General features: G+C 44.0%; 2 protein-coding genes across 4 annotated transcripts in view; both read right to left on the bottom strand.

Moving 5' to 3' along the window:
• LOC137524900 (uncharacterized) overlaps positions 1-15,669 on the bottom strand; it is a 366,090-nt gene that overhangs the window by 345,976 nt on the left and 4,445 nt on the right. The gene's annotated exons all lie outside the window — the stretch shown is intronic.
• LANCL1 (LanC like glutathione S-transferase 1) overlaps positions 9,913-15,669 on the bottom strand; it is a 60,369-nt gene continuing 54,612 nt past the window's right edge. For all 3 annotated transcript variants that reach the window (XM_068245401.1, XM_068245403.1, XM_068245402.1), the window contains exon 10: positions 9,913-14,938. In XM_068245401.1, the coding sequence (XP_068101502.1) occupies positions 14,862-14,938 (77 nt within the window). In that variant the 3' untranslated portion in view covers positions 9,913-14,861. The remainder of the gene's footprint in view (positions 14,939-15,669) is intronic.

Here is a 15,669-nt window from a genome sequence, read left to right as displayed (position 1 = left end):
ATTGAAAGTGTCTTACCTCTCCGTCCAGCAGGACTGCAAATCTGAGGAATTGCTGCGAGGACAGGTGGATAGGAATGTGCAGGTAAGCATCTTTCAGGTCCAGAGATGCCAGGAAGCAGTCCTTCTGTAAGAGACGAATCACAGACGAAATGTTGTCCATCCTGAACCTTCTGTATGTTACTGACTTGTTTAGACCCTTCAGGTTGATAATGAAGCGGAAGTCCCCTTGAGCCTTTTTGACCAGAAATACTGGCGAATAGAACCCCTGGCCTTTCTGACATGAGGGAACCTCCCTGATTACCCTCTTGTGGAGTAGAGATTTTACCTCGTTCTGAAGAGCAAGCTGTTTTAGCCTGTTTGAAGGTAAGGGAGTGAGAAGGAATCTCTGAGGAGGCGTGACATCGAATTCTATTCTGTACCCTTCTAATACAATGTGTAGGAGCCATGGATTTGTTCTGTAGAGCTGCCATGTCTCGAAGAAGTGGGAAAGTCTTCCTCCCACTGGGAGCCTGATGTCATTGTCTACTTGACTTGGTAATCGGGGGGTTGTTGGGCTTGTTCCTCTGGTTCCTATAAGGGGCCCATCTCCTTTTTGTGTTTGCTTTATCGTTACTCTCTGGCTTTGATGGCCCACGAAAGGGCCGTTTAAACTGAAAAGATCTCTTCCTAGTGGGAAAGTTTTTCTTTGTGTCAGCTGTTCTATCTAAGGTCTCGTCCAGTTTAGAACCGAACAAAAGACCCCCTTCACAAGGAATGCCGCAGAGTTTTGACTTAGACGAGTTGTCGCCTCCCCAAGTTTTAACCCAAACTCCCCTTCTGGCAGAGTTCACTAGTGCAGTGGTTCTTGCTGTTAGCTTAACAGAGTCATCAGCGGCATCAGTAAGGTAATCAGCTGCATTAAACAAGTTTGGAAAATCTTTGAGTATCTCCTCCCTAGGTACGCCTGAAGCAATCTTGGCCTGCATTTCTAAAAGCCATGTTTTCATTGATCTACCCACTGCTGTGGATGCAACTGCAGGCTTGAAGGTCAGAGAGGAAGACTCCCAGGCTCTACGTAGGATATTGTCCATCTTTTTATCGATGGGATCTTTAAGATTCCCGAAATCCTCAAATAATAGGTCAGTCTTCCTTGACACCCTAGACAATGATGGGTCAAGCTTTGGCGGAGGGCCCCAAAACCCCGAATCTTCGGGACTGAAGGGATAACGTTTGGACATAGATCGCGGCCAAAAGGCCCTCTTTTCTGGCATGTCCCATTCCTTCTTAATCATAGACTTGAGAGAGGAATGGACAGGAATAAAATGTGACTGGGGGTCCGCCAAGCTCTCGTACATTTGGTCGAGGGGTGTCAAGGATTTCTGCTCAGTTTTAATACCCATGGTACTATGTAAGGCAGAAATAAAATCTTTCATCAGTTCTGGGGAGAAGGCAAATTTCTGGGATTTATCTCCTTTTTCCCCAACTTCCTCTTCTGAAAGTTGTTCAAGAGAAGAAATCTCCCCTTCTGATAAATCGGATTCAATCACATCCTCAGCAGACCTCTTCCTCTTAGAACCGATAGGGAGAGGTAAATTCACAATAGAGCCTGCTGGGGATACTGGTGGGAGAGAGGCAGGAGGTGCATCAGAGACAATACTAGCAAGTGGATTAACTAGAGGCAGAGTGATAGATGAGGCAGCAACATCAGCTGTAGAGGAAGAAGCCATAGCAGAGTCCTTTATTTCCCTAATAGCTGTAGCCATCTCAGCTCTCATCCACCCCATCAAGTCTTTAAATACAGCAGGAGACTCATTTTTCACTACTTTATCGGTACAGGACTGGCATAATTTTCTAGAGCTGGAAGATACACGGTTATTGCAAATAGCACATCTCCTTTCAACCTTGCTGTCTGAGCGTTTGTCTTGACTGGAATGTGTCCCCGACTTATCCACTTTGTCAGACTTTTTAGGCTAAAATACAAACAAACAATAAGCCTATGTTAGCTACATAATCCTCTTAGCAGAAAAAACCACCAACAAAACTAGACAATAGCTAAGCAGTATGCCCCGCAGACTACTTGCCAGAGAGGATTCAGAGCCAGGTTCCACAGATAATGCAGTAAAGGATCCTGCAGCGTCCTCCATGATCTCAGCCGACATCTGAGATATGGGAAAAAAGGTGGCTTTTCAACTATCGGCAAAGTGATTTGCATAATTACCCCCAATCACCTGATACATTTCGTTCAGCTGGCGCTGCCCCGCCGCGGCCCCTGCCGCTAACTGCTCTGCAGCGCTTACTGGTCACGTGGGACGCATCCGCGTGACGACTTCCGGTTTCTCCGAGCGGAAGTTCCTGGAGCGCGCGTCTGCGCGCATAAATCTGCCGCCTTGCTGGGAGAAGCCTCCTCAATGCTGCTAGTCACATCATACCGCTCTCCCCTGGAGCGGACTATGCAGGAGACCTTGCAGCAAGCCCCAGTCATCTGACCGGATGGCACCTTGAGACCTCTCCCTCCTTCACGTCCGGACAGGAAACTAGAACTGAAGGTAGAGTGAGAGACTATGCCTATTTATACTATTGACCGCCTGATTATGCAAATTTTTAAATCTTTTGCAGCTTCCTGTCCGTTGCTCGGAGGGAGACAAGTCTCATTAGGGGTGCTGTCTGAGCAGACGTACTGGGAAAAAACTACGATATAGGCAACCGGGTGCTTTTGGCCATCAAGTTGGCCTTTGAGGAATGGCGACATTGGTTAGAAGGCGCAGAACACACTATTACAGTTTATACAGATCATAAAAATTTGGAGTACATAGAGGGTGCCAAGAGACTTAGCCCCCGTCAGGCCCGGTGGTCTTTGTTCTTCTCGAGATTCAGATTTGTAATTACATATACTCCTGGCAGTAAAAACGTCAAGGCCGACGCCTTGTCCAGGTGTTTCGAGCCCGAGATGGTACAGCCCTCAGCCCCTGAGACAATTCTACCTCAGAAGGTGGTTTTGCCAGCCACTGAGACCTGGAAAGATTAGACAGTCACTTTGAGCCCCTACCAACAGAACGATCCAGAGGGGAAACCTGACGGGGTTATGTTTGTGCCACTACCTTTCCATTTGCAACTATTACAGCTGTTCCATTCTCACAAGAATGCTGGTCATCCTGGGGCCACCAGAATTTAAGATCTTCTGGCCAGATGTGCTTGGTGGCCTACATTGGCAACAGACTGTAAGGAGTTTGTAAGGGAGTGTGCAGTGTGTGCTAGGAGTAAACCTTCCCGTCAGGCTACCGTTGGTACTTTACAACCTTTACCAGTCCCGAGTGAACCCTGGACTCACTTGTCCATGGATTTTGTTGGAGAACTCACCAGGTCTGAGGGCAAGACGGTCATTTGGGTGGTAGTGGACAGATTCAGTAAGATGGCTCACTTTGTCCTCTTGAAAGGACTCCCCTCGGCCCAGGAATTGGCTGATCTCTTTATCCAGCATATTTTCCGGCTGCATAGCATTCCGGAAAATATAGTGTCAGATCGGGAAGCCCAATTTGTGTCTAAATTCTGGAGAGCGTTTTGCCATCAACTGGACATGGATCTCGCATTCTCATCAGGCTACCACCCACAGACCAATGGCCAGACCGAGAGAGTTAACCAATCCCTGGAACAATTTCTTAGATGTTATGTTGCAGATGCACAATCCAATTGGGTAAAATTTTTGCCGTTTGTGGAATTTGCGCACAACAACCTGAAGAGTTCCTCTTCAGCGTTTTCCCCATTCCAGATAGTGTCGGGAAGATCACCCAAGTTTGCCCCATTGCCAGTGGCATCTACACCATTCCTGGCCCTGGAGGATTGGCAGAGGGCTTTGAAGGAGATTTGGGGAATGGTCAAAAGAAACTTGGGGAAAGCCTTCCAAACCCAGAAAAAGCAGGCAGACAAAAGGCGGTCTGTGGAGTAGAGATTGTCCCCAGGGGACTTGGTGTGAGTATCCACTCGGCATTTGGCCTTGAAGCAACTGTCACCCAAACTAGGTCCTAGATTTATAGGACCTTTTCCAGTGACCAGAAAGATTAACAATGTCACTTATGTGATTGATCTCCCAGCCAGCATGCGAGGTGTGAAATCGTTCCATGTGTCTCTGTTAAAGCCGGCAGTGCATGTGGATTCCTCGCCCCCCCCCCCCCCCTCCTGTGTTGGTTGATGACCAACCTGAATATGAGATTGAAAAGATTCTAGACTCTCGCTTAGTGCAGAATTCCGTGAAGTACCTGGTTCACTGGAAGGGTTATGGTGTTGAAGAAAGAACTTGGGTGCCAGATTGTCGCATGCATGCGGATGAATTAAAGAAAGGGTTTCATGACTCACATCCTGGGAAGCCCGGTGGGAAGTGTCCGGAGTCCACTCCTCGGGGGGGGCAGGTACTGTAAAGGATTGCGGAGACGCCGCCGCGCGGTCTGCCGGGCGAGGCGGCTGTTTCCGCGTTCAGACCGACGGTTTCCGCACAGCAGCATGCGTCTGGTGTATCTGAGCCTTCTGGTGCACACAGATGGAGAGCTACGCGCGCGCGCTGGGAGGCAGGACCTTTATGCTAAGAGGAGAGGGATTGCCTTGATCAGCTGATCCCAGCGCAGATCGTCATTGGCTTAGGGGCGCTGAGGAGCACTGCTCTATATATAGATCTCACTGGTCAGTCTCAGGTTGGCTGCCGTTGCGAATGCTTATGTGTTAGCACTCAGACCATAGTCAGATCCCACAGTGTGTTAGAACCAGGTGGACCTGGGAATTCACACTTAGCCAGATTACTGTGTTATTGCTGTTATACTTTAGACCAGTTCCAGGGTGTTGTGACCAAGGACCACACACGCAAGTTTAGGAATACTGTGTCATTGCTGTGTTATACTTTAGACCAGTTCCAGGGTGTTGTGACCACGGACCTCACACCCAAGCTTAGGGATACTGTGTTATTCTTTAGACTAGTTCCTGGGTGTTGAGACCACGGACCTCACACTCTAGTCTATGCCTCTGTTGGATATCTGTTATGACCTATTGCTCTCTTGAACTCTCTCCTGCTATCTGATTCCGTACCTATGCAAATCTGATTACCTGTTGCCGACCCTGCCTGTACCTGGTTACCAAATCAGCCTTCTGTCTCTGTACCTTATCTGCTCGTGTGTTGCCGACCCGGCCTGGCTGACACTTCTGGGTGTCACTCACTCCTTGGGTGATCGGCCTGTCCGTGCTACCTGTGACACCACACGGTTACAGGTGAGGTGGTTGCAGAGACTCCCTGTCCCTCAGAGGGGATTCTCTGCAGTCCAGTCAGGGACTCTATTCCATAGGAGTCCTTTGACTGCAGTAGAGTCTGATTCCCAGCAGTTCAGGGAATCACTGGCTCTCTGGTTATCTCCAGCCCCTTACTAAGGAGATACTCCTCATACGGTCTAGGACCACCTGCTCCTCAGGTGGTCCATGCTCATTTACTGTTACACCAAACACTTACACTTTATCAGGTGTCCAGAGGTTAGTTATACTTGTATTATTGGTGATTCTTCAGATCATCAATAATCAGGTATACATCTGCATTCTTGGTGATACTGCAGATCACCAATAATCAGATTCTCTCTGTGTGCTGACACCAATCGTTACATCCTCCCTGGAGGACCAATGAAAATCCATAGGGTTTTTTTTTTCCTTTTGGTGATTCTTGTAAGGGCCAAGAATACCTAGGTGAGAAGTAGGGAGAGACCGGGAGCCCAATGGTGCAGTTTCGTTAGGTATAGGGAGGATAAAATCATATAAATACTCACAATGGTGGGTTGCAGTTTCTGCAACCATCGTATAGGCCTGCAGGGAATTAACCGTCCCTGCTCGGTTCTCCAGGTCCTGCTGGATACTGGATGGTCGCTCTCCTGTAGGACGATATATTTTTCAGAAAAACTGCAAAGCTATTACCTCCAAAGGAGGTCTGACTGGTAGTTGGTAGGATTTGCTTCTGAGTGGATAAGATTTGCTTTTGAATAAAAACTTTTTTTCCAGTTGAACTGGAGTCTATATCTTCTGGAGAGGTAAGCAATTACCTCTCTTTTTATTATATCATTTTTTTATTTGCATTTTAAAATACCAAAATAGAACATACATTGGGCGCCTCCATCCTACCCACTTCCTAATGAAAATCCCACTCAGTGAACTAATTGAGAATTCTCCCTGCGAAGGGACAATTCCCATTGGTCTATTGCAAACCGATGGGCGCCTGATGCTTCTGCTGTGGTGGATGACCGGAATGGACTGTAGCTAGTGAGTACATTGCAAAATGCATGCAGCAAGCAGCCTAGTGAGAACGGACACCGTCCATTCTCATAGCCTAGCATTGATCGTCAGCTAGATCTGTAGAAATCAGGTATAACACAATCTTGCGTTTTCTTCCTTAGAACGGACGGAACAGATCCTATTACTTTGCATAGGACCCTTTTGTTTAGATAAATGGAACATTTTTACTTCCAGTGTGAACACAGCCTTACACCATGCCATTGAGTAAAGCAAGTACACAAGCAATGACATTAGTCCATTTGGGACATCAACAGATCCTTTATAAGGGTTTGAACTGAGTCAATCTTGTAGAAAAGTAAGGCATTGGGTATGCAGTGCCATTAAGGTCATGCATGATAATCCTGCCACAATTACTCCCTCCATGGCAGTAGAAGGCTGTCTGCAACATTTCACATGAAGAAGATGTCTTCAAAACACACACTTTGACCCCGTCTTACTGGAGAGCCTGAGTAATCCAGCAAACCTTACAGTGGATTCTTTACACATCTGTCTATTAGCTGGCAATATTTTGCATGCCTCACTAGTGTCATATCAGCTCACAGTATGTTTTGCCAAAGGTGAGTGAAATGGAAATGTAATTACAGCACAAACCTACAGTGTTTTTTTTTTTTTTTTCCGCAAAAAATCCAGAAGTATCTTTGTACATTATAAAATTGTGCACTGCATATGACTAACTGCATACCTACATTTCAGCAACCTTCAAGAAACTCCTATTATGATTAGATATGCACATAGGTTTTGGACATTTTTACTAAATTTTACTTAATTTTCAAAAGAAACCAAAAGAATTACCAGATCACACGGGCTCCTTGCCGATCTACAATCTGAAGTCTGAAGCTACGTATACACACTAGATTAAACTTGTCTGAAGCAGCCTAGACCTGCAAGCGTTGCAGTTTGAAGCACCTGAAAGAGCACCGCGCCCCCAGCCACCGCAATGCATACTGGGAGATGCAGTCCGTTAATGTGAGTACATCACCCGTCCAAGAAATTTACTATTTATGAACCTCCCTAAGGACCGATTTCCACTAGAGATGATTCTCCCAATTATTGAAATGAATAGGTGGCTTCTGAATTCATGTGTGAGAAAAAGACTGGAAGCACTGCTTCAGAATTTCGGACTATGCATTCAAATCTCTATAGCCATGCATGGCATGGCTGCAGGAATTCGGAGGTGTAATTGTGCTGCATACGTGCCAGCGTCCGTCTCAGGGATGGACACTCGGCACCAGTGAAAACCTGTTCTTAGGGAGGAGGTTCACTTATACATTTAGTTAACTTTTTAGTAGCCCTATCCACATTAACTGGTGTGAGATAACTAAGGGCAGGACATCTTCAGCCAGGCGAACTTAGGCTGCCTAATGCAGAATTGGAGCAGTTTATCTGTCTGCATGCTGGATTGGATCTCCTCTTTTCTTCTTCCACCCACAGTGCTGCAATCCCAACAACTTTTTCTGAGTCCCAGTCACATGATATGACATGATCGGGACTCTGAGGATGGTGTCAGCGTTGCAGTGCCACCCAGTGGTGGAAGAGTGGTGATGGAAGAGACTCTTTCATCAATCTGTCATATATCATGTGATTGGGAACCAGATGTCAGCATTACAGCAGTCGTTCAGTGGAGGAAGACGAGAGCCGGTGAAGGAAGAAGAGAGCTGATCAGCATCCGAAACAGGTAAATATAAAATGACTCACTGCACCCACTGCTGCTAAAGGCTTAAATCAGAGCCTATTTGCTTTTAAAGCAAATCTGAACTACACTTCCTGTGTCCGCATGGGTTTCCTCCAGGCACTCATTTCCACCCACATACCAAAAACATATGGATACATTAATTGGCTTCCCCTAAATTGGCCCTAGACTACAATACATACACTACACAATACACACATAGACAAAGTACTATGGTAGAGATTAGATTGTGAGCTCCTCTGAGGGACAGCGCTGCAAAAGATGTCAGCGCTATATAAATACTTAATAATATGTTGATGCTGGCCCCTATACATCAGTGAGATCCAGCATGTCAGATCATCTTGCCTGAAATCCTTGTTCTCACCCGCACTCCGCTGTGTGCCACACATCGCCCATCCGCTGGTTTTGACTGTCACAGAACACAAGCCTGCAGGCTAGGGACGTGTTTGTATAGCCAAGGCCACAAGAGGAGTAGTCCTGGATCCAGATGTATAATTGCATTAAAAATCCTAAATTTAGTGGATTAATGAGAATCCTTCCTGAGGATTTGTATTGGTCCGTTTAGTGGACCAGAGGGGAGCCCCAGTGGGAGCTGATTCCCATACACAGTCTGACATCTTTCATACCTACCTCTATTTATTTTTTAGACCAATAGTCTGAAGGAGCCACACACACCATACAATTAAAAGATTCAATTTTACACCAATTTGATAAATAAGATCGTTGTCCGAAAAATGCAAAAGCTTTTTTTTTTTTGTTTTCGATCAAGAAATCCAATTGAATTTCCCTTTTTTTGTTTTTTTTGAGATTGGACATGTTGCAAAATTCATACCAATTTTATCAAGAATTGTATGGTGTGTAATGGACTGTGAAATTATATTCAACCACGAAAAAAAATTGTATGTAACTATTCAGTACATTTTTCTTTCTAACCAACTTTTTTTGGGGAGTTTAAAATCTTTTATCCCAAAATTGCGGCCACCTCGAAAATACATGCGTGGTGCCTGGAAGATCCTGATCGAAATTTCCAATCGGAAAATTGGATCTGAATGCTTGAATCGAATCAAGATAACAAAAAAATTGTATGGTGTGTGACCACGTTTACTCCATCCATAAGATGCAAGTTAATTTTACTTATACTAAATTGAACAAGAGAACAATTAAGAGATGGAGCTGTAACACTGACATTTGTGCATTTTCCTCTAAAGCATTTTTAAACTCCATAAAACTATCAGTGTAAACAGTCACAGGCTTCAGATGGAGTTTTTACAGTGTAAATGCCTGGAGACAGCACACTGCTGCCAGGCTGGTGGAGAGGCTTCCTGATCCAATATACAGTACTTAGCTGCTGTTGCCTGCCACCTACTGGACATAAAGTGCTCAGAAACAGCTACAATTGTAGTACACAACTGGGCAATATTTGAGTAACTAGGATGTATGCAGGGATGTGGAGGTGTTGTGGAGTCAGAAGCAACAGGGTGCTGCTACCTTTTTTGTGGCCCCAAGCAGCAAATAATTTGTCTCCTCAATCACATTGGCAATGACAGGCCAGAATGGCAAACATAGTGAGGCAGCTTCCTGGCCAAGAGCTTTGTTTTGTTCCCAAATGCAGAGACCATCTTAATTTATGGTCAGTTTAAAATTACTCAGCTTTGGCAATAATGAAAAACCTTTTATGTTACATTCTTTCAACTAAACATGGAAAACACATTATTATATTGAAAACAGAGGAGTATGAGCAGGTGGTACCATAAACAGAGGAGTCGGAATTGGTGGTGGTATCAAAGAGAGGAGTATGAATTGGTGGTATCGTAAACTGAGGAGTATGAGCTGGTGGTGTCATAAACAGAGCCGTCGGATGATTTGTGTACCAACTCCGCAGCAGAACAGGGATAAAACAGAACACATACATTATAATGAACACAATCTAGTCAGGGTAAATATTTTATTGACAACGTCACAACTGAAAAAAAAAGAAGGGTTAAAATATCAGTCCTTACTTTGGAATAACAAGGGAAATTAATCAAAACCAGCAAAAGGAAAAATGGATCAAACCACGCAAGTTGCTCAGAGCAGCCAAACAGAATCCATGGTTTACGCATCTGCTCTCTTTTGGGGTTTTCCCCACTGTCACAAAGGAAGTACTCTTGCTCGCTAAAGAAAAGCAAGTATATTACAAAAGACGCAAATAAATACAAGAAGTTTTATTAACCAGGCCTTCTAGGAAATATAAAACTGAAGTCATAAAAAAGTCCAATTAAATATTTTTTAGGATTTTTACATTTAGCAGTTGGTAAATAACTTATCTATGGCTTGTTACATCAGAGAATCACACAAACTGTGTAGATTTAAGTTCAATTACTAACCTTGAATTATTTTCACATCACTATAAAGTATTTGTACTTATCAGTAAACATTGTTAAAATGTTTTAATATGAAGCTCTGTTAAATTATATAATATACTCGGGTTATTTATTTTAGCATTCATCGTTTACATAAAAAAGGTCATAAGGCAACGTGGGATGAAAAAGATGAAATCATTTATTCTTACCTGAGGTTTCCTCGCCATCTCCATCGGCCCACTCCGATCCTCTGCTGGCTGGCCTATTTGTGCACACTCAACCAGGTATGTGCGGCCCAACCGCGCCCCCCCCCCCAGGCACACATGCATGACTGAGTGTGACTGAACAAACACACAGGGCTGGACAGAGGAGGATCGGAGAAGCCTGGGGAGATGGTGAGGGAGCATGTGTAGCAGAAACAGTGTAAGGTTTACCTGCTCCAGCTCTGCGTCAAAATGATCACACAGGTAGATTCTACCTACAGATGCAAGCCATAACTGCAGCACATGCACAGCGGCAGTCCAACTGTATATGGATTATCACAAGCACCCAATCAATTAGATGTATATCATAGCATTTTATTGCACCAAAATTGTCAGTAGAACATAATGCTTTTACATGTATGCCTCCCCACCTTGCTACTTCAGAATGCTCTAACTGCTGTGCAGAACTCCAGGATGGCATATTACATGAAGCTTTTCTGAGTCAGAGACAGCGTGTGGCACTCAGGCGTGCATTATCTACCCAGATAGCTTATGTCGATAGTTCCTGTGATTGTAACAACCCCATGCTCATCAAACAGACAGAAGGAAACCAAGAGACCAATGGTGCAGAATCATGTAAGATTCAGAAAAGCAAAATGCTGAGGATGTAAATACTCACAAAGGTGGGTTGCAAAATCCTTGCAACCACCATCAGAGCAGTCGGGAAATTAACCATCCCTGCTTGGTTTTCCAGGTCCGTAAAAGGAAATGGTGGGTCGCAATCCGAATGTTCTTTAGGACAAACTAAAAAAAACCTATCACCTCTAAAGAGGTATGAAAAGACACTTAAAACGGGGTGGAGGCACCCAATGCATAAAAGATAGGCTAATAAACTGTTGATCTTATAGAAAGAGAGGTAATCTTACCTCTCCAAGAATTCGGCCCAGTTTACTGAAAAAAAGGTCTTTCATTTGAGCACATAAAATCATTGTCTATAAAGCTTCGTACATACGTCGGACTGTAACCAGCTACCAGTCGTCAGACCCGCCGGTGGGGCGGTCGTTCTGACGACAGTTTGCCGGTGTGTATGTTCGGTGGATCAGTCAAAACCAGCCTGACGACAGACTGTACACACCGGCAAACTGTTGTCAGACCGACCGCCTCGCAGGCGGGTCTGAAGACTGGTAGCTGGTTACAGTCCGACGTGTGTACGAAGCTTAAGATCAACAGTTTATTAGCCCATCTTTTATGCATTAGGCGACTCCACCCGTTTTGAGTGCATGATCTAACCAGAAAGCCTTTGTACATTTTCTGGTAGATTGTGGTCTAGGCAATTGGCACACCTGAATTAGATGATACTTGTTGTTCTGTGTGACGATACTACAACACACTCTCTCAGCATCGGCGGCCACTCTACTCTTGATATTCTTTTTACTCCACCAAAAACTTTGTTTATGAGCTAAATGGGGATGGGGAAAGAAGATCAGTGCGACATGACAGTCCTACCCAGGACGGCAGGCAGCAGCAGGATACCAGGTTGCTCAGGGAATGATATTAGCAATTTAGGTGTTTTTTTTTTTTTTTTATCATTGTCAAATTAAAAAAACGCACCATTTTCATTCCTATGAAAAAAAAACACTTCCAGTCCGGGCTACTCCATGCCTTCCACTTGTGTAGAGATTAAATTAGCTTATTTTTGTGATCTCGTCGTCCCTATGCAGTAACTGGGTAGTGTGGGTGTGCAAAAGCGCTGGACAAAAAAATACACTATTTAGTGTCTTATTGTAGCTCGGTACAAATAATGTATACTGAACCAAGGTAAAGCTACCTAAGGTAAGCATAAGGGAATTCATGCTGGATCCACATGCCCTTGTGTGTTGCCCTCTCCTCATCCAAAGTACCATAAAATATGCACAATGCCCATCAGCCTCAAGAGGCAGCTTTCAGATGTAACCGCTATCATCGTATATGTTTGGGTGGACAAATTAAAGAGACACTGAAGCGAGAATAAATCTCGCTTCTTGTCTCATAGTCAGCAGGGGCATGTGTGCCCCTGCTAAAACGCCGCTATCCCGCGGCTCAACGAGGGTCACTGACACACCCTCCCCCCCCTGCAAAATCTACGACCAACTTGGTCGTAGATTTTGCTGCTCTCGAGGCAGGGCTAACGGCTGCAGCCCTGCCTCTCAGCGCCGTCTATCAGCAGCGCATCGCCGCCTCTACCCCGCCCCTCTCAGCGAAGGAAGACTGAGAGGGGCGGGGGAGAGGCAGAGAGACGCGCGTGAGGCAGGGCTGCGGCGGTTAGCCCTGCCTTAATCCGGAAGAGGGGATGCGCTGCTCGGAGGGGATTTCGGGGGGTAAGGGACCCCCGTTTAGCCGCGGGATAGCGGCGTTTTAGGAGGGGCACACATGCCTCTACTGACTATGAGGTCTGAAGCAAGATTTATTCTCGCTTCAGACTCTCTTTAAATGCTGCAGTTAAACTTTGCAGTAGCAGTCAGTTACAAGTACAATAACACAAGCAGGTAAGTAATATTAGATTGATAGAATGTAACCTTTACCACTAATAAAAAGGGTATATCAACTAGCAATTCCATAACCTGAAATTTAAAAGCAAGAAAAAGTAACCTATAAACTAGTAAAGTTATCAAAGAAACCAAAAAGACTGCAAAATGATTTCAACTGCTGATGGGAATGTTGCTAAATACTTAAAGAGAACCCAAGGCAGAATATTGAAATCTTAATAGGACCCAGAGGCATGTTATGTGCACAATGGACCCAGGAAGTACTCCTGGGTCACAGCTTGGCTTCTGATTGGAGGAAGCTAGCAGAGGCGGGGAGAGCCTGTCATGGAGGCGGCAGTGCGGAAGAGGCTGATTGACAAGCCTCAGATAAACAAAGCAGGCTAGCGACAAGCAGATTGTCGCTAGCCTGGCGATATTTTCTGGGGGGGACAACAGAGCATGGGGGGGGGGGGGGGGAATAGAACGACACAGAGGTAGGTCATTGTGCACATGACATGCCTCTGGGTCCTATTAAGATTTCAATATTCCGCTTTGGGTTCTCTTTAAAGGGGCAATAATGTTAAAATTTTAAATATGTGCAAACAGACATATAAGAAGTACGTAATATGAGTCATAAATTACTTTTCTACTATGTTGCTGTCACTTACAGTAGGTAGTAGAAATCTGATAGAAGTGACAAGTTTTGGACTAGTCCATCTCTTCATAGGGGATTCTCAGCATGGCTTTTAATCTTTATTAAGATATTCCCTAAAAAAAAAATTAAACAATGATGCTGGTTACCTTTCCCTGCTAGCTACACAGTTTTTTGGCAGCTGGATGGTGCAACTGCCATTCACTAAGTGCTTCTGAGAATAAATAAATCCCCCAGATTTCTACTACCTACTGCAAGTGACACCAACATAGGAGAAAAGTAATTTATGGCTCATTTTACTCTGGAAAAAATGTACTTATTTGTATATATGTTTGCACATATTTAAAATTTTAAAAATGTTTGCCATAGTGCCCCTTTAAGTGCCAAATCTGTACAGACTGCACTGACAAATACTAACAGTGGTTGCAACTTGTTAATAAATGCAGGGCTGTGGCGTTGGTACAAAAACTATCTAACTCCAACTCCTGACTCCTCAGTTTATGAAACCACTGACCCCAACTCCAGGTACCCAAAATTGCTCCGACTGATTGATTCCAACTCAACAGCCCTGACCAAATGTCCCAAAAATACAGCATCAAAAATGATCGTGGAATAGAATCAGACCCTTTATGACTCTAATCCTTACAATAGTAGTGGATTGTGAGCATCATGAAGAATTTATAGCAGGGCTGTTATTAGAAAACTGCTATAAGGCCAGCAAACAAAGATACACAGCATGGTGTGTGGAGCACAAATAGTCCAGGATTGCTAAATTAAAAGAAATGTAATACTACCTGTAGTATCTGATGAGCCAATGAAACTTAAAGGGAAATTCTTTCCACCTCTAACACTCCTAAATAATAATTATCTTCTATATCCCACCACAGACCATTTAGGATTCATATTGGAGCATTCCAGCAAGCAATTCTTAAAACTCCATAGTTGTCCATACTTCTCACTGATTCCTTGGTGTTGATATACTGTTAGTGGTTTGTTACGGTACTTTGTCCAAAGCCTAAAAGCTACACAAAGCATGTCTTCTTGGCAGAGTACTACATAAAGGGCAATAAACAACTACCGCAGGTAAAACACCTCAAAGCAAAGTTATCAACTGCCTTGTGAAGAAACGGAGAGCTGAAAGCAGCTGCACGGCCCATATAGTGCTTGGGGACAAAGGAACTATATCTCAAATGCAGGGAACTTGGCATTTGCAGCATCCAGCATGTCCGCCAAGAAATAAATAGTACCAGCCATCCCTGTAGCGAAAGGAAACAATAGATAAGAATTTCTAGGTGGGGAAAAAAGTGCACACGTACATGAGCATACAATGTGGTAAAACATCTTTATAACATCTGCCCTGATCCACCAATAGCAAATATAATATACATTATTATTTTTTATTAATATAGTTCCAAGATCTTCTGTAGCGCTGTACATAGTACCAATATTGGGGAACAAATATACATGAGAAATTCAAGACACTGTACTGTCATGACATTCAATATATACAGTACATACATGCTAGTGTTTCTCATCTCCAGTACTCATTGACCCCCAGTAGGTCATTTCTCATCCGCCTTCTCAAGGTGATGCAATCAGTATTGTTGTCTCTGTAATTAGCCTCCCTGGCAGTATGGAGGAGTGACTTGTCCAGGGAAAAATAGCTGAAAACGATAAGTTCTAAGGCAGGAATTCATTTTTTTGCATTCAAATTTGCATTTGTGTGCAAATTTCCATATGCAGGTTTACAAAGCATGCTGAAATATGCATACAATCACAAATGTTATAAATGCAAGCGAAAAACTGCATGTTTCCTTCCAAAAAGCTGAAGAGTGGGGATATTGTGGCCTGGCAGAAAGGGAGCATAAAATTAAATTTATTTTGTGATATGATTTTGTGTTGGAAACTTATTATACTCAAAATGTATACTAGACCCTTGCTTGACACATTTTGGTTACAGTTACAGGCAAAAATTTCATGAAAATTA

This window comes from Hyperolius riggenbachi, chromosome 7 (assembly GCF_040937935.1).
Source record: "Hyperolius riggenbachi isolate aHypRig1 chromosome 7, aHypRig1.pri, whole genome shotgun sequence".
NCBI classification, from domain to species: domain Eukaryota; kingdom Metazoa; phylum Chordata; class Amphibia; order Anura; family Hyperoliidae; genus Hyperolius; species Hyperolius riggenbachi.
Note: the sequence above shows the minus strand (reverse complement) of the source record. Positions and strands in the feature narration are given on the sequence as shown.